The sequence below is a fragment of the Neoarius graeffei genome, chromosome 21 (genome assembly GCF_027579695.1).
Source record: "Neoarius graeffei isolate fNeoGra1 chromosome 21, fNeoGra1.pri, whole genome shotgun sequence".
Taxonomy (NCBI): domain Eukaryota; kingdom Metazoa; phylum Chordata; class Actinopteri; order Siluriformes; family Ariidae; genus Neoarius; species Neoarius graeffei.
In genome coordinates, this window is record NC_083589.1 from 54,687,035 (window position 1) to 54,706,204 (window position 19,170).

General features: G+C 46.7%; 1 protein-coding gene across 1 annotated transcript in view; it reads left to right on the plus strand.

Annotated features, from left to right (window-relative positions):
• si:dkeyp-27e10.3 (UPF0606 protein KIAA1549) overlaps nt 1–17,477 on the plus strand; it is a 70,189-nt gene extending 52,712 nt beyond the window's left edge. Inside the window, exons 20-21 of the mRNA XM_060903351.1 lie at nt 4,620–4,777; nt 16,866–17,477. Coding sequence (XP_060759334.1) covers nt 4,620–4,777; nt 16,866–17,075 — 368 coding nt within the window. The 3' untranslated portion in view covers nt 17,076–17,477. The remainder of the gene's footprint in view (nt 1–4,619; nt 4,778–16,865) is intronic.
• The last annotated feature ends 1,693 nt before the right edge of the window (nt 17,478–19,170 follow it).

Consider the following 19,170-nt stretch of genomic DNA (forward strand, 5'->3'; position numbering starts at 1 on the left):
AGTGGAGCATGCTGGGTGTACACTCTCCTGAAGTCCACAACAATCTCCTTCATCTTCTCCACGTTCAGGCGGAGATTGTTGTCCTTGCACCACATGGCCAAGTGGCTCACCTCACTCCTGTAGATTGTCTCATCACCATTGTTGATGAGACCCACCACAGTCGTGTCATCTGCAAACTTAATGAGATTAGAGCTGGATGTTGGCGTGCAGTCATGGGTCAGCAGAATGAAGAGGAGGGGGCTCAGCACACATCCTTGGGGGGGGGGCCCCCGTGTTCAATATGATGGTGCTGGAGGAGTTGCTGCTGACCCGTACAGCCTGTGGTCTCCCCATCAGGAAGTCCAGCAGCCAGTTGCACAGGGAGGTGTTGAGCCCCAGCTGGTCCAGTTTATGAATGAGCTGCTGAGGAATGATTGTGTTGAATGCTGAGCTAAAGTCTATGAACAGCATTCTGACATACGAGTCTTTTGTCTCCAGGTGGGTGAGGGCTGAGTGGAGGGGAGTAGAGATGGTGTCATCGGTCAAATGGTTGGACCGATATGCAAACTGGAAAGGGTCCAGGGTGGGGGGGGAGGGCAGACTTGATATGCCGCATGACTAGCCGCTCGAAGCACTTCATGAGGATGGGAGTGAGTGCGACAGGGCGGTAGTCATTGAAGCAGGAGGGAGACGGCTTCTTCGGGACCGGGATGATGGTGGTGGCTTTGAGGCACATGGGGACAACAGCCTGGCTCAACGAGATGTTGAAGATGTCTGTAAAGACATCTGTGAGCTCCTCGGCACAGTCTCTCAGGACACGACCAGGAATGTTATCAGGACCCGGGGCTTTCCGTGCATTTGTCATCCTGAGAGCTCTCCTCACGCTGTCTGGGGACAGCGTCAACACCTGGTTGCTGGGAGGTGGTGGTGTCTTCTGTGCCGTGGTGCTGTTGTCTGCTTCAAAGCGAGCAAAGAAGTCGTTCAACTGATTCAGCAGAGATGTGGAGTTGTCACAGGTCTGCAGCGAGGGCTTGTAGCCTGTGATGGTCTGAATCCCCCGCCACAGGTTTCTGGTGTCTCTGCTGTCATTGAAATAGTCAGCAATGTACTTGGAATACTGTCTCTTGGCCACCCCGATGCCTCATGACAGCTTGGCCCTAGCTGTCCTCAGGCCCACCTCATCCCCAGCCCTGAAGGCGGCATTCCGAGCCCACAGGAGCCTGTGGACTTCCCCTGTCAGCCATGGTTTCTGATTGTCCCGAATGGAGATGGTTCTGGTGACCGTAACGTCATCCATGCACTTCCTCATGTAGGCAGTGATGGTCTCCGTGTACTCTTGGAGATCTGTGGAGTTGTTGTAGGTGGCTGCCTGTCTGAACATGCTCCAGTCAGTGGTAGAAAAACAGTCCTGGAGTGCCTCTGAGGACCCCTCTGGCCACACATGTATCTGCTTTGTAGCTGGTTTGGTGACTTTAACCAGCAGCCTGTATGCTGGCGTGAGCATAACAGTGGAGTGATCTGAGGCCCCAAGGTGGGGGAGGGGGAGGGCTTTGTAGGCACCTTTGTGCATGGTGTAAACATTGTCCAAAGTATTGTTTCCATGTGTGGGAAAGTTGATATGTCCATAGAGTTTTGGAAACACGCTCTTGGGGTTTGCATGGTTGAAATCCCCAGCCAGGATGAGAAAAGCATCTGGGTGGGCTGTCTGCTGCTCACTGATGTGCTGATAGAGTTCATTCAGTGCTTCACTCCTGTTGTTATTGGAGCCGGGAGGGATGAATATTGCTACCAGCAATATGGCTGTAAATTCCCTCAGCAGATAGAATGGCCGGCAATTAATAATTATAAACTCTACCAGTGGTGAGCAGTGTTTGCAGACCACAACAGCATCGCGGCACCAGGCATCACTGATGTAAACACAGAGTCCTCCGCCACGAGTCTTCCCCCCCCCTCACCTAGCGCGCTGTCTGACCGGTAGCATGTTAGCCAGGCTAGCTGAATGGCACAGTCCGGGACGCTGTCGTTAAGCCATGTTTCCACAAACACACAGACACAACACTCACTCACAGACTTGAAAGATGAGCGGAGAAGGCGGACATAATCCAGCTTGTTGTCCATCGAGCATACGTTGGCCAGAGTGATGGTAGGGATAGCCGGCCGGTGAGAGCTAGCCACTAGCCTAGTCCGGATACCTCCGCGCTTGCCCCTCTTCCACATGTTTCGCATGTGGCACTTCCACTATGGGCTGGATGCAGGAGTGGGGGTCGGTGGTTGAGCAGGCCTCCGGAGCAAACCGTAGTCGCATAGCACTTCCACGTCCGCTGGATTTATATCCGTGAATATAGTTCTGTGGATGTCGAGCAGAAACTCACAGGAGTATGTGCGCCTTAAGACTGATGGACGCGACAAAGACGAACAGATACACGCTGTTTTAAAACACAAAAAACACCATTTTGTCAGGACAGAGAGGAGCCACTGCGTGTGTATGCGCCGCCATCTTGAAGCACTTTCTCCTTTCTTGCCCTCTCCTTTTGTTTAATACTTGTATTTTTTCTAATTTTGTACATTTTTTTTTTTTTTTTAAGATTTTTTTGGGGCTTTTTTCACCTTTTTATTGGATAGGATAGTGTAAAGACAGGACAGGAAATGAGTGGGAGAGAGAGACGGGGAGGGATCGGGAAATGACCTCGGGTCGGAATCGAACCCGGGTCCCCGGATTTATGATATGGCGCCTTAGCCACCTGAGCCATGATGTCCCCCTAATTTTGTACAAATTGCCACCTTTTTATATAGTGCTTTATATTTTATATTTTTATTATAATGTTCTATTTCCTAACATTGTATTTTTTTAAATAGTGTTTTATTTCCTAAACTGTTGACTCAGAGAGCCCTGCAGAAAAATTCCAATGTGTCTGAACTGTTGGTTTATGCACAAATCTCATCTCGTTATCTCTAGCCGCTTTATCCTGTTCTACAGGGTCGCAGGAAAGCTGGAGCCTATCCCAGCTGACTACGGGCGAAAGGCGGGGTACACCCTGGACAAGTCGCCAGGTCATCACAGGGCTGACATATAGACACAGACAACCATTCACACTCACATTCACACCTACAGTCAATTTAGAGTCACCAGTTAACCTAACCTGCATGTCCTTGGACTGTGGGGGAAACCGGAGCACCCAGAGGAAACCCACGCAGGCACGGGGAGAACATGCAACCTCCGCACAGAAAAGCCCTTGCCGGCCACAGGGCTCGAACCCGGACCTTCTTGCTGTGAGGTGACAGCGCTAACCACTACACCACATGCCGCCCAGTTTATGCACAAATGGCAAATAAAATCTAATCTAAGTGCCTGGTCAAGACTATCTGTTCCATGCCCCAAACCCGTGGTAGAGTGCAAGAAGTTCATGGGTGGTGTGGACTTGTCTGACCAGTTGATCCAGTACTACACAGCACAAAACTGAAGTGGTACAAGAAGCTTTTTCTTCACTTCCTGGACATTGCTGCAACAAATGCCTTCATCCTCCACAAAGAACTCGTGCAAAACATGCAGAAGAAAAGCCTGAGCCACAGAGATTTCATGGAGGAGCTCACTGCACAGCTATGTGGTGTGCCATTGTGTTTTGAGGCCCCAAAGGCGCCTCTGAAGAAAGTTGGCAAGGCTCACAAGCCAGTTTGTGGGATTGAGCTGAACACAAATGGGAATGGGGCCAGTGATGGATTGCAGAGCCTGTGTGTACTGCAGGTTGTAGGGAAGGAAACCAAAAACCCTGTGGAAGTGCAAAACGTGTGATGTTTTCCTTTGCCTTCAACCTGACAGGAACCGTTATGATGCTTGGCATCCAGATGAGGACTGCAATGAGGACTGACAGCAGAGAGCCACAATCCAGGGATGATCGTTAGCTATTGAACATTTGATTGATTGAGTATCTTACAGTTGAAGAGGGCATATTTATTATAATATTTTGAAGAAGCCAAAAATATTTAATCTGTAACTGTGATAGCTTTGGCTTTTAGGGCGGCTTTGCAGTAATTTTCCAAGCAGAGAGGTGTGGGTGTGGGGACAGGGAGGTACAATGGCCAGGGCCAGGGTCTTTGTCTTTTGACAAATGGACTATTGACAGTGATGGGGGGGGGGGGGGGGGGTTTACAGGTGAATTACACCTACCTCATCAATATTCATTTGAAAGGGCAACTGACTTTGGAGAAAACAAAGGTAGTCTGAAGTTTTTACAATTAGTATTGAAACTACATAACATTTCTGAATGCTGTTCTTACTTTTATGTAGCCAACAGCTATGTTTACAAGGTTTAGACTTTAAAAGTCTTGTGCAGATATATTTCTACTTTTTTTTTTTTTTACAGTGTTTGAAGACTGAAAATATTTTTTGTAAGGTTGTGTTTGCACTTAATTTAAAAAAAAAAAACAAATTTCATTACATTCACTTCATATTATTATTGCTGAGGGTGTCCATGTGTGTCACTTTTGCATGGATGTTTTTAGTTAGATGAAATACTTAAAAATGTCAAGGTTTATCAGACTGCCACAGAGTGTCTGACAGGCCCAGGACATCAGAGTGTTAACCTCTGACTGTTACAGATGATGTAGTATGCATGTGTTGATGATTTAATCTGTGTGTGTAGGTGCACATTTACATCAGCTGACACAGGTTGGCTTGTCCAGTCGGATTGGTGTGTACCCCGGAGTGGTGGGACGCAGTGTGTCTGGGCCCTCAGGATCCAGCTGGGCTCAGTACCGGCCAGATGATGAAGCCTCCAGACCTGGAAACAACCGAGAGCCTGTGAGTCACATATAAAATTCTACACTGTGTGCACAATTATTAAGCAAGTGAGTACTCTGACCCTGCCATTATTTCTATGCATATTTTCCAACCCCAAGCTATATACACTTGAATGCTAATTGGATTTATGCATTCTCAGGTGGTATTATTTGTGTAATGAGGGAGGGTGTGGCCTAAAGTCATTAACACCCTATATTAATGTGCATAATTATTAGGCAGCTTCTTTATCTCAGGCAAAATGGGCCAAAAAAGAGATTTAACAGACACTGAAAAGACAAAAATTGTGAAATGCCTATCAGAGGGATGCAGCACTCTTGAAATAACAAAGCTATTGAAACGTGACCACAGAACAATCAAACGTTTTGTTGCAAATAGTCAACAGGGTCATAAAAAACGTCTGGAGAAGAAAAGATGCAAATTAACCGCAAAAGACTTGAGAAGGATTAAACATGAAGCTACCAGGAACCCGTTATCCTCCAGTGCTACCATATTCCAGAATGGCAACCTACCTGGAGTGTCCAGAAGGACAAGGTGTTCGGTGCTCAGAGACATGGCCAAGGTAAAGAAGGCCGAAACACGACCACCACTAAACAAGTTGAAACGTCAAGATTGGGCCAAGAAATATCTGAAGACAGATTTTTCAAAGGTTTTATGGACCGATGAAATGAGAGTGACTCTTGATGGACCAGATGGATGGGCCTGTGGCTGAATAACTAATGGATACACAGCACCACTTTGACTCGGACGCCAGCAAGGTGGAGGAGGGGTACTGGTATGGGCTGCTATTATTAAAGATGAGCTAGTTGGACCATTTCAGGTTGAAGATGGACTTAAAATCAACTCCCAAACCTACTGCCATTTTATGGAAGATACAGTGCCTTGCAAAAGTATTCATACCCCTTGAACTTTTTCACATTTTTCCACCTTACAACCACGAACTTAAAAGTTTTTTTATTGAGATTTTATGTGATAGACCAACACAGAGTAGCACATAATTGTGAAGTGAAATGAAAATGATAAATGGTCTTCAAAATTTTAAACAAATAAAAATCTGAAAAATGTGGTGTGCATTAGTATTCAGCCCCCCTGTGTCAATACTTTGTAGAGCCACCTTTTGCTGCAATTACAGCTGCAAGTCTTTTGTGGTATGTCTCTACCAGCTTTGCACATCTAGACACTGAAATTTTTGCCCATTCTTCTTTACAAAATAGCTCAAGCTCAGCCAGATTGGATGGAGAGCGTCTGTGAACAGAAATTTTCAAGTCTTGCCACAGATGCTCAATGGGATTTAGGTCTGGACTTTGACTGGGCCATTCTAACACATGAATATTCTTTGATTTAACCATTCCATTGTAGCTCTGGCTGTATGTTTAGGGTCATTGTCTTGCTGGAAGGTGAATCTCCTTCCTAGTCTCAAGTCTTTTGCAGCCTCCAACAGGTTTTCTTCCAGGATTGCCCTGTATTTAGCTCCATCCATCTTCCCATCAACTCTGACCAGCTTCCCTGTCCCTGCTGAAGAAAAGCATCCCCATAGTATGATGCTGCCACCACCATGTTTCACAGTGGAGATGGTGTGTGCAGGGTGATGAGCAGTGTGTGGCAGTGGGGGCGTGGCCAAGCGGTGGTCTGTGAATGGAGGGCGGAGTCAGGGAAGGTAAGTGTCAATCACTGCACCTGACGTGAATTAACCTGTGTTTGTGTGTCTCCCCCAGTGACCACGCCTTTTAAAAGGAGAGAAAGGACAGAGAAAGGGAGCTCTCCCCCAACCTGGACGCTTGTGTGCGTGAGAGTGAATAGAAAAGCTGAAAAGCTAAATAAGAGTTTTTGGGAACTCAGTTCTGGCCTGCCATGCTTCTGTGCTCCACCCACCTAGAACCCTTGCTATAGTGTTGCTGAAACCCGGGACTCGGAGTATGGAAGAGAACAGCCCCATGGAGTCCTCCCCCTTCAAGGACCTGGTCCATGCCCTCGCCACAGCCCAACAGAGCCAGCACCAGGTGCTGGTCACCCTCCGGAAGGAGCAAGAACAACGTTTCGAAGCCCTGGTGCTGGCACAGCAGGAAGATCGCCAGGCGTTCCGGCACCTGCTTGCATCAGTGGGGTCCACCATCACCACCGGCGTGGACCCTCCCCACCTCACCCTAACGAAGATGGGTCCGCAGGACGACCCCGAAGCCTTCCTCGCTCTTTTTGAGCAGACAGCAGAGGTGTGGGGTTGGCCAGTGGAGCAGCGCGTGGCACGCCTCCTCCCCCTGCTAATGGGCGAGGCGCAGCTGGCCGTGCTACAGGTCCCCGCCGACAGCCAGCTGGTCTACGCCAACCTCCGCAGGGCTGTCCTCCAACGTGTGGGGTGCACACCGGAACAGCAGCGGCAGCGCTTCCGTGTGCTGCACTTGGAGAAGGTCGGCCGGCCATTCGCGTTTGGCCAGCAGCTCCGGGACGCCTGCCGGTGGTGGCGGAGGGCCGACAACCGCGATGCCGAGGGAATCATCAACCTGGTGGTGCTGGAACAATTTGTCGCCTGACTTCTGTGAGGAACCGCGGAGTGAGTCCAGTGCCATCGCCCGGCGTCGCTGGATCAGGCCATCGAGCTGGCGGAGGACCATATGGCGGCTGTTCCGATGGCAGGACAGTGTGTCTCCTCTTCTCCCCTCTGTTCTCTCTTTCCCTCTCCCCCTGTTTCTCATCCTCACCCCATTCCCCCACCGCGGAGGCAGGGGCCGGCTCCACCCCATGCTGGCGCCGCGGGGAGCCGGGGCACCTCCAGCATCAGTGCTCAGCAATGGAGGTGGGTGCGGTGGTCCAGATCCCTGACGCACCAGAGACCGCCCTCGATCGGGCCGGAGCGTATCGCATACCGGTGAGTATCCAAGGGGATACGTATCAGGCTTTGGTGGACTCCGGCCGTAATCAGACCTCAATCCACCAAAGCCTGGTGCAAGACGAGGCATTGGGGAGAGCACAATTGGTGAAGGTGTAGTGTGTGCATGGGGATGTTCAAAACTACCCTTTAGTGTCGGTCCACATTTCTATTTCGAGGGGAGAAATTTAGAGTAAAGGCGGTGGTTAATCCTCGCCTTACCCACTCGATAATTTTGAGGACTGATTGGCCGGGATTTGGGGAATTAATGACGTATTTAGTGAAGAGTGGGGCCTGCCATAGTTTAGTGGGGGGAGGTCCAGGTGTGGCATTGGCGGGAGCAGCTGTCACAGAACCGTCTATGTCATCACTGCGTCAGAGTGAGGAGCAGCAGGCTCCTCCTCCCTCTCTCAGGGAATCCCTCGTGGATTTCCCGTTAGAGCAGTCGCGAGACGAGACTCTGCAGCATGCATTTGACCAAGTGAGAGTAATCGATGGTCAAACGCTCCAGCCAAATGCCACACCGTCCTTCCCCTCCATTATGAAGGGTAGGTTATACCAGGTGATGCAGGACACTCAGACTAAAGAACCGATAACTCAGCTTTTGATCCCAAAGAGCCGCTGGGAACTTGTATTCCAGGCGGCTCACTTTAATCCCATGGCTGGACACTTGGGGCAGGATAAGACACTAGCCTGAATAATGGCCTGGTTCTATTGGCCAGGGATTCGCGGTGATGTCCGTAGGTGGTGTACAGCATGCCACGAATGCCAGTTACTAAATCCAGCGGCCATTCCAAAAGCGCCTTTGCGCCCTCTGCCATTAATTGAGACCCCATTCGAAAGAATTGGGATGGATCTCATTGGGCCATTAAATCGGTCAACACGAGGATATTGTTTTATTTTAGTTCTGGTGGACTATGCAACGCGATATCCGGAAGCAGTGCCTCTTCACAATATCTCAGCACTCAGTATTGCGGAAGCACTCTTCCGCGTCCTCTCCCGAGTCGGAATCCCCAAAGAGATTCTGACTGATCAAGGCACTACGTTTATGTCACGCACACACCCTCACTCACTTAACCCAGGAGAATTTGTGTCAGGCCGAAGAACGTCAAGTCCATCTTTACGACAGGGGCATGCGCCTTAGGGAGTTCACACCGGGAGATAAAGTACTCATGTTGTTGCCCACATCAAACTCCAAATTGATCGCCAGGTGGCAAGGACCCTTTGAGGTCACACGGCGAGTTGGGGACGTCGACTATGAGGTGAGGAGAATGGACGGGGTGGGGTGTTACAGATTTACCACCTCAATCTGTTAAAACTTTGGAACGAGGAGGTCCACTTGGTGTTGGTGGTTCCAGAGAAGGCAGAGCTGGGGCTGGAGGTTCAAAAGGGAAAATTGACATCGCCCACCGCTCCGGTCCCCTGTGGAGACCACCTCTCTCCGACCCAACTCACGGAGGTCGCCAAGTTGCAGACAGAATTTTCTGACGTGTTCTCGCCCCTGCCCGGCCGCACCCACCTCATAGAACACCACATTGAGACGCCCCCAGGGGTAGTAGTGCGCAGCCACCCTTACAGACTGCCTGAACACAAAAAAAAAGGTGGTTCGGGAAGAACTCGAGGCCATGCTCGAAATGGGCATCGTCGAGGAGTCCCACAGTGACTAGAGCAGCCCGGTGATCTTGGTTCCCAAGGCTGACGGGTCGGTCCGGTTCTGTGTGGACTATAGAAAAGTCAACGCGGTGTCTAAATTCGATGTGTACCCAATGCCTCGTATTGACGAGTTGCTTGATCGACTAGGCATGGCTCGTTTTTATTCGACACTGGATTTGACGAAGGGATATTGACAGATCCCCCTGATTCTGCTATCCTGAGAGAAAACGGCCTTTTCCACACCGTTTGGCTTACACCAGTTCGTCACACTTCCTTTTTGGCTGTTTGGGGTGCCCGCTACGTTCTAGCGGCTTATGGATAGGGTTCTCTGCCCCCACGCCACCTACGTGGCCGCATACTTGGATGATATAATTATTCATAGTAATGACTAGCCGCGGCACTTAGACCACCTAAGGGCCGTCCTTAGGTTGCTGAGGCGAGCGGGTCTCCCAGCCAACCCGAAGAAGTGTGCGATTGGGCGGGTGGAAGTACGGTATCTGGGCTTCCACTTGGGCAATGGGCAGGTACGTCCCCAAATCAATAAGACAGCCGCGATTGCGGCCTGCCCAAGGCCCAAGACCAAAAAGGGGGTGAGACAGTTCCTGGGGCTGGCTGGCTACTATTGTAGGTTTATACCTAATTATTCGGATGTCACCAGCCCGCTGACTGATGTCACTAAAAAGGGGGCTCCAGATCCGGTCCAGTGGACGGAGCAATGCCAGCGGGCTTTCTCTGAGGTGAAGGCTGCACTGTGTGGGGGGCCACTGTTACACTCCCCTGACTTCTCTCTCCCCTTTGTTTTGCAGACGGACGTGTTGGACAGAGGGCTGGGGGCTGCTCTGTCCCAGGAGGTGGAGGGGGAGGACTGTCCAGTGCTGTACATCAGCCAGAAGCTGTTGGTGCGCGAGGGCAGGTACAGTTGGAGGAAAATGTTTGTACACCCTTTGGAATTTTTTACATTTCTGCCTAAATTGGTCATAAAACATCGCCTGAACTCTCCAGCAATCTTAAGAATGAACAAACAGTGTCTGCTTGAACTAAAACCACTCAAACAATTACATGTTATCATATTTTTATTGGCAATAAGATGGAAATATTGACAGGATAGGGAGGCATAAGTAAGTACACCCTTAGCTAAGGCTCATCCAAGAGCTAATTAGACTAATTAGATGATTAAACAATTTGACTCAGGTGTGAGCCAACCTGATGTCCAATCACTGAGGTGTGTCGTAAGCTACCCACCCCACTGGAAAACCAGTTAAAAGGTGTGTGTTGATGAGAGGCATGTTCTGTGCATCATGCCTTGCTCAAAGGAGCTGTCTGAAGACTTAAGACACAAAATAATTGATTTGTATAAAGCTAAAAAGGGTTACAAAACCATCTCTAAGACCCTTGGTGTTCATGTGTCTACAATTAGAAAAACTGTGTATAAATGGAGACAATTTGGAACGGTTGTTACTCTGCCAAGGAGTGGCCACCCTGCGAAGATCACTCCAAAGGCACTGCGAGTCATTCAATGAGGTAAAAAAGAATCCAAGAGTGTCCGCTGAAGACTTGAGGAAATCACTGAAACATGCAGACATCTCTGTGGACACATCTACTATAAGAAAGACACTGAACAAGAATGGGATTCATGGGAGAAGGCCACGGAGGAAGCCATTGCTGTCCAGAAAGAACATTTCTGCTCGTTTGGAGTTCGCGAAAAAGCATTTCGATGCTCCTCAGCGCCACTGGAAAAACATTGTGGTCCGATGAAACCAAAGTTGAATTGTTTGGGGGGAACACACCACATCATGTGTGGAAGAAAGTCGGTACAGCACACCATCAGCAAAACCTCATCCCCACCATCAAGTATGGCGGCGGTAGCATCATGGTGTGGGGGTGCTTTGCTGCCTCTGGGCCTGGACAACTGGCTATAATCAATAGGAAAATGAATTCTCAAGTATATCAAGATATTTTGCAGAGAAACCTGAGGCAATCTGTCAAAAAGTTGAAACTCAAGAGAGGATGGGTCCTGCAACAGGACAATGACCCTAAACACAGAAGCAGGTCGACATTAGAATGGTTTCAGAAGAACAAAATTCACCTTCTGGAATGGCACAGTCAAAGCCCTGACCTCAATCCAATCGAGATGTTGTGGCATGACCTCAAGAAAGCCATCCATTCCAGGCATCCCAGGAATCTTGCTGAATTGCAACAGTTTTGCAAAGAGGAATGGTGCAAGATTTCTCCTGATCGTTGTGCCCGTCTAGTCTGCAACTACAGGAAATGTCTGGTTGAAGTTATTGCAGCCAGAGGAGGGTCAACCAGCTACTAAATCAAAGGGTGTACTTACTTATGCCTCCCTATCCTGTGAATAATTCCATCTTATGGTCAATAAAAATATGATAAAACGCAAATGTTTGGGTGGTTTTAGTTCAAGCAGACACTGTTTGTTCATTCTTAAGATTGCTGGAGAGTTCAGATGATGTTTTATGACCAATTTAGGCAGAGATGTTAAAAATTCCAAAGGGTGTACAAACATTTTACTCCAACTGTATAGCACAATAGAAAAGGAATGCCTCGCCATCAAGTGGGTGGTCCTTGCCCTCCGCTACTACCTGCTGGGGCGCCCTTTCACCCTCTGTTTGGACCACGTGCCCCTGCAGTGGCTCCACCGCATGAAGGATGCCAACGCGCGGATCACCCGTTGGTATCTGGCACTCCAGCCGTTTAAGTTCGAGATGGTCCACAGGCCGGGTGCGCAGATGGTTGTGACTGATTTCCTCTCCCATCGGGGGGGGGGAGTCAGCTGCAGGCCGGACGGCTCCCCGGCCTGAGTCGGGCGGTGGGGACATGTGGCAGTGGGGGCGTGGCCAAGCATCGGTCTCTGAATGGAGGGCGGAGTCAGGGAAGGTAAGTGGCAGAATCACTGCACCTGACGTGAATTAACCTGTGTTTGTGTGTCTTCCCCAGTGACCGCGCCCTTTAAAAGGAGAGAAAGGACTGAGAAAGGGAGCTCTCCCCCAACCTGGACGCTTGTGTGTATGAGAGTGAATAGAAAAGCTGAAAAGCTAAGTAAGAGTTTTTTTGATAACTCAGTTCTGGCCTGCCGTGCTTCTGTGCTCCACCCACCTAGAACCCTTGCTACACAGTGTTAGTTTTCCGCCACACATAGTGCTTTGCATTTAGGCCAAAAATTTCAACTTTGGTCTCATCTGACCAAAGCACCTTCTTCCACATGTTTGCTGTGTCTCCTACATGGCTTCTGGCAAACTGCAAACGGGACTTCTTATGCCTGTCTTTCTACAATGGCTTTCTTCTTGCCACTCTTCCAAAAAAGGCCACATTTGTGGAGTGTACGACTTATAGTTGTCCTGTGCACAGATTCTCCCACCTGAGCTGTGGATTTCTGCAGCTCCTCCAGAGTGATCATGGGCCTCTCGGCTGCTTCTCTGACCAGTGCTGTCCTTGCTTGCTCTGTCAGTTTAGGTGGACGGCCATGTCTTGGTAGGTTTGCAGTTGTGCCATACTTTTTCCATTTTTGAATGATGGATTGAACAGTGCTTCTTGAGATGTTCAGAGCTTGGGATATTTTTTTATAACCTAATCCTGCTTTAAACTTCTCCAGAACTTTATCCCTGACCTGTCTGGTGGGTTCTTTGGTCTTCATGATGCTGTTTGTTCTTCAGTGTTCTCTAACAAACCACTGAGGCCTTCACAGAACAAGTGTATTTATGCTGAGAGTAAATTACACACAGTAGGGCTCTATTAACTAATTAGATGATTTCTGAAAGCAATTGATTGCACTGGATTGTATTTAGAGGTATCAGAGTACAGGGGGCTGAATACTAATGCACACCACATTTTTCAGATCTTTATTTGTTTAAAATTTTGAAGACCATTTATCATTTTCATTTCACTTCACAATTATGTGCTACTCTGTGTTGGTCTATCACATAAAATCTCAATAAAAAACTTAAGTTCATGGTTGTAAGGTGGAAAAATGTGAAAAAGTTCAAGGGGTATGAATACTTTTTCAAGGCACTGTACATTCTTCAAGCAGTGGCACAGGAAGAAGTCTGCATCATTCAAGAAGGCCATGATTTTTATGCAGTACAATGCACCATCACATACATCCAAGTACTCCACTGCTTGGTGAGACAGCAAAGGCCTTAAAGATGAGAGTAATGACATGACCCCCTTCCTCACCTGACTTAAACCCTATTGAGAACTTGTGGGCCCTTCTTAAATGTGAGATATACAGTGAGGGAAGACGATACACCACTCTGAATAATATTTGGGAGGCCATGGTTGCTGCTGCACAAAAAAATTGATCAATAACAAATTAAAAAAAAAAAATTAATAGACTCCATGGATGGAAGGCTCATGGCAGTTGTTGAAAAGAAGGGTGGCTATATTGGTTATTGAATATTTTTGAAATGCCAAAAGTGTTTTGTCAATTCTGAGTTGTTTATTTGTTACATTTACTCTAACAATTAAAATAAACAAGTGAGATGGGAAAATTTTAGCTTTTCATTTAGTTGCATAATAATTCTGCATGGCAGCACGGTGGTGTAGCACTGTCCTCTCACAGCAAGAAGGTCCGGGTTCGAGCCCTGTGGCCGGCGAGGGCCTTTCTGTGTGGAGTTTGCATGTTCTCCCCGTGTCTGTGTGGGTTTCCTCCGGGTGCTCTGGTTTCCCCCACAGTCCAAAGACATGCAGGTTAGGCTAATTGGTGGCTCTAAATTGACCGTAGGTGTGAATGTGAGTGTGAATGGTTGTTTGTCTCTATGCCCATGTTTACATTAGACCGTATCAGCAGATCATCAGATTAACGTTTTTAAAACGATTAGTGTGCACACAGCAACACCAATACACGATTTGCGTGCACACAGCAATACCAATACACGGATACGCTCGGCTCCGCAGGCATCCTGCGCTCCAAATCACTCCGCCCTGAACAGCGAGTGCCCTTTGGAGGGTGCGCACTCCGGCCCTGCGCAGCTCACAGAGCACGCGAGTGAAGTGAACAAGCTGTGATTCGGGACTGAGCCGCTGTGTGTGTGATCCCAGTGCATATCACTTACCACTTGCAAGTGGAAGGATGGCAAGCCTAAAGACAATCATAACTATACAATGGGCAGTATTTGCATCAGTATTTGCAGTATTTTCATACTTTTATACTCTTTAATGAAAGGTGATACAAGGCGGAAGTCCGCGCCGTTTTTCAGCAGTCGCGTCACATGACCAACGCCAGCGAATCAGGAAGGTGGATGTCACAGTGACGTTGTCCAATGAGACGCCAGCTAGAGCTCAGCACAGCGTATCCACGTATTCTGAATGTTTACACAGCACCGGAGCTGACACGATCTGGATTGAATACGTGGACCCTGGCGGATTCCCGTTTCCCGGCGTTTCCAGGCGGTTTAATGTAAACGGACAGTGCATCCGCGAAGAAAACGAGACAGATACGGTCTAATGTAAACGTAGCCTATGTGTCGGCCCTGCGACAACCTGGCGACTTGTCCAGGGTGTACCCCGCCTCTCGCCCATAGTCAGCTGGGATAGGCTCCAGCTTGCCTGCGACCTTGTAGAACAGGATAAAGCGGCTAGAGATAATGAGATGAGAAATGTTGCCTAATAATTGTGCACACAGTATAGTGGTAAAGCTGGTCATGCAGAACTCAAAACATAGCTAAGGATATTTTATAACATGCTACACCAACATGTAAACTATCCTTTCATTTTTAGTCTCTTGTTTATTCAAATCATTCAAATATTCATTACAGCAAGCACTCCTTCTTGATCATATACTGACCTGAACTTTTCCAAGTTCATCCAGTGTTCTACTTGAACTTTTCCAAATATTTTCCAAAGTTACCCCTGAGCTTTTCCAAATTTTGTAGTGTTAACACCTGAAACTGAAATGGACTAAACTTGGATTATCTGCTTTAATTATACACTAAAGAGTCCAGAGGGGAACTCTCAGGGCCTTCTAGGCCTTCAGCATTTCAAGTATGTATATTTAATTTCTTTCATTCCTTAATTTCTTTCATAATTTCATTATAATTATTCTTTTCTAATTCGGCCTCATTTTCTATCAAATGAAAGGGTTACTGTCCTGAAAGCATTAAAATCAAGTTATCCAATGAGGTTTGTTTGTTGTCTCTAGGCTGAGAAGAGTTTAGAACTGCTCACTCATCGGTTAGGACTTCATTGCCGGGACAGAACGCTGTGGCAGTGTATGTTTATGTAGGAAGTGACAGATGAATTAATTAACCAATCAAATTTTGATTTATAGTGGGAGGGACCAAAAGTTTATCGCCCTTGGCCTTCTCGAAGGCCAACGCTAGCTTAACTGCAAGTTGTTCATCAGTAGTGTTCGCGAACGCTAATAAGGCGGTCAAGCCAGTGCTATCGAGAGCAAGTAGCATGACTAACGACAGAGAAACTAAGATTTCTGTCTCCAGACTCTTCTTCCACGCTGCACGCTCGCTACAGTATTTTTCACTCAGACTTAAGTATTCATTTCCCTCTGTAATTCACTTAGTTACTTTTAAAATCAACATCGACAGCTACACACAACGGAGTGACTTGGCAGCCTGATGCTAATCCCTTACAAAATCCTTTGCCCTGTTGCTTTTTTGGTGTTTCTGGCTAAGTTTTGGCTGAGCTCAAGTCCCAGCTTTAATAGTTACAGTTTGCCACTGAAATTACCCATACCCTTGAAGTGGGCAACCACTGTTGCTATAAAAAACCCTCAATTAATTCTGGCGCAACTGATTACCTCCAGAAGTCACCTAATTAGTTGAATGGAGTTGAAGTTGATCTCAATATAAATACACCTGTTCCTGGAAGACCCCAGAGTTTATATCTAAACAAATAACTTCTTGACATCCAGGAAAGAGCTATGAAAACAAGTTGAACATCCAGCAAAGCAACATCTAAATTGGATATTTTAAAAACGGAAAGAATATAGCACAACAATTCTTCTACCTAGAGGAGGACATCCACCAAAAAACAAAATCGGTGACATTTTAAGAAGGGAATTAGTCAGAGAGGTAACGACAAGGCCAGGGGTTATGCCCAACATGATTCTACCACCACCATGCTTTAATGTGGTGATGGTGTTCTCAGGGTGATGAGCAGTGTTTGGTTTCTGGCAAATGTCAGACTTTGTGTCAAGGGTAAAAATGTCAAGTTTTGTTCTTATCAGACCAGACAACCTTTTGCTACATGTTTGCTGAGAATGTTATTGTGGTATTGTACTATTAGTTAGTAAATAGTAATCATGATGGAGTGCATTATTAATTCTGGTGTTCACAAAAGGATCGATGCATGTAAAACCCACTGAACAGAGTGTAGTGATTCCATGGAGTTTAGCTGATTTGAAGTCTTCAGACCAGGATCGAGTACAAGGAACTGATGTGATAGAGAAGAGGATCGATTCACGATCGAATATAAAGTCAGAATATTTCCTGCAACAGATTAAAATGAAAGCGTTCATACACATCCTACTCAGCAACCATGGTACACTTGGCTCTTTCAGAAACTATTCCTGAAACCCAACCAGTCTCTGTCGCTCTTTTGCAGCAGATCCTGTCGTTTCCTGAGTACTCATCTCCCGTGTTCCAGATGCCCAGGTCATCCCTGAGAGACCCTCCGACGCCCACAGCAGGCTACACCGGCCCAGAGGAAGCCTCTCCACCTGTGCAGTCCTCAGCCTCACTTATCAAGGCCATCAGGGAGGAGCTGCAAAGACTTTCCCAGAAACAACCAGCCATGGCTGGTTACCACAGCTGAGAAACACCGTAACTAACCCAAACACTGGCTAAACTCCACCGACAGCTGGTCGCTGAACTAGCTGATTTTAAACATGCTACCTAATCCCTCACTGAAAACACGCACCAGAGCCAAGGTTTGTTTGAACCCTATTTCTATCCATATACAGCAGGCTGGACTGATACACAAAGAGATACCACTGCTAAGGTATAGTACATGGACCATGTGGATTAACCTGAGGGGGGAAAAAAACACCCGGCATATCACAGATCAAACATTAGTAACTTAAAATACAACAAGTCACCTCACCCACAAAATATCCAATAGAAGCTCTTCTCTCCTAAATTGCATGCTATTTGAAATAGTGAAACGGAAGAAAAAAAAAGACTTGTTTGTGATTTTTTTTTTTATTTACTTTTTTTTTTCAAATCCAGTGTGAGAGCCCTCCTCTCCTCAGTGCCATTTCTACATGTCTGTCAAAGTGCTTCCTTCAGAAGGGTCATCATCCAACCCCTCGACTTCCTCTGGTGCTAAATCTCATTCCCATTTCCACCAACCATGCCTGAAAATTGGAACAGTTAAGCAGTGGTCAGTAGTGTCTCTTCCTTTAAATCTACATTTCTGTGCGGTTTAGTTAAAAAAAAAAAAAGGACCACTGATGCAGGATACCATGATTACGGGTGTTATTGACGGCTGTGCGTTTCAAACAGGGAAAGAAATAGTCTAGTATACTCAAAAAGGATGCCTTTTATTGTATTTTTTGAGAAGAGGGTTTTGAGATGGTGGGCGCTAAGCTTATAACATCAAACCACTGGAGAACCAGTGAAGAATGGAGGCTGTGAACAAAGAGTGTTCTATTTGGATCAACAACAGACAGAGAGAGAGAGAGGTCTCAGAACAAGACGCACAATGTATAGGACACTTCATTTACACAATTATACAAAAGCACCTATCATTTTCATGCTTTTAACTGTGAAAGATCCTTTATTCAGGTTTAAAGGTTTAAGTTCTGAAATGATTAATTAATCCAGAACACCTTGATTAGATGCATCAGGTGTGTTCCAGCTGCTCCACACTTCTTCAAATATTGAAACAAGACCGTCAATGATGACGTAGCTCACTCCGGCCCTGTCTAGTCCAGAAGGAACCATCTAAAGTGGGCCACCTTGTGCAATAAATGTTGCAAGCTATATACAAGCTATATCCACCCTAGGAATACCGACCTATTTGCCAGAAAGAATCCAAAATGGCAAGGAATTGACCGAGAAGAAGCAATTTTTGTTGAACTGCTCATTAAGGCTTAATTAGTCCATAACTTGTTTTATAATTGTAATTAAGCAAATCTGTATAGAAGTTCTATGCACCCTAGGTACCGCTACCTTCATGCCAGAAAGAATCGAAATCGGTGTTCGGGCTTAATTACTCCATATCTTCATTATTAATTGCAATTATGCAATTTTGTGTAGAAGCTATATGCACCCCAGGCAGACCTACCTTCCTGCCAAAAAGAATAAAAATTGGTGAAGAATTGAGAGACAAGAAGCAATTTTCGTGAAATGTGGACGACGGACGGAAGACAGATGACGGACAACACATGATGGAATAAACTCATCGCCTGTCGGCCGGATGAGCTAATAACTAAACGAGAATGAACCATTGAAGTACAGACAGTCATAAATACACTCAAAAATAACTTTCTCAAGTGAGAACTGGTTCTGAGATTGAGATTGATATTTAAGGAATAAAACACTTCAAGGGGTGCTGTTATAGGAAAATAATCAGTGATGGGGTGGTATGATACGGCCTGAAAAGTAGTCGAGTTATTCTTACCATTCCATAGCAGCACATCCTGAAGAGTTTTATTCCACTTCTACCACAGTAAGTTGCCAACAATTACAATTTGTCCCTTTCTAGTTTGGTTTTTATGTTGTGGAATGTCCCCAAAACAAGTTACTCTCTCTTCTCATGGACATAACAATGATAAACTGTCGTTTCCTCATCAGTCTTGATTCTTTTTCCTCCTTCTTGATATTAATAAGACAAAAATGCAGCTTGTCAGGTTACCAAGAAACCACAAAAGCGGAAAAGTCCTCTGTCCAGGAGACCTTCCTGTGTC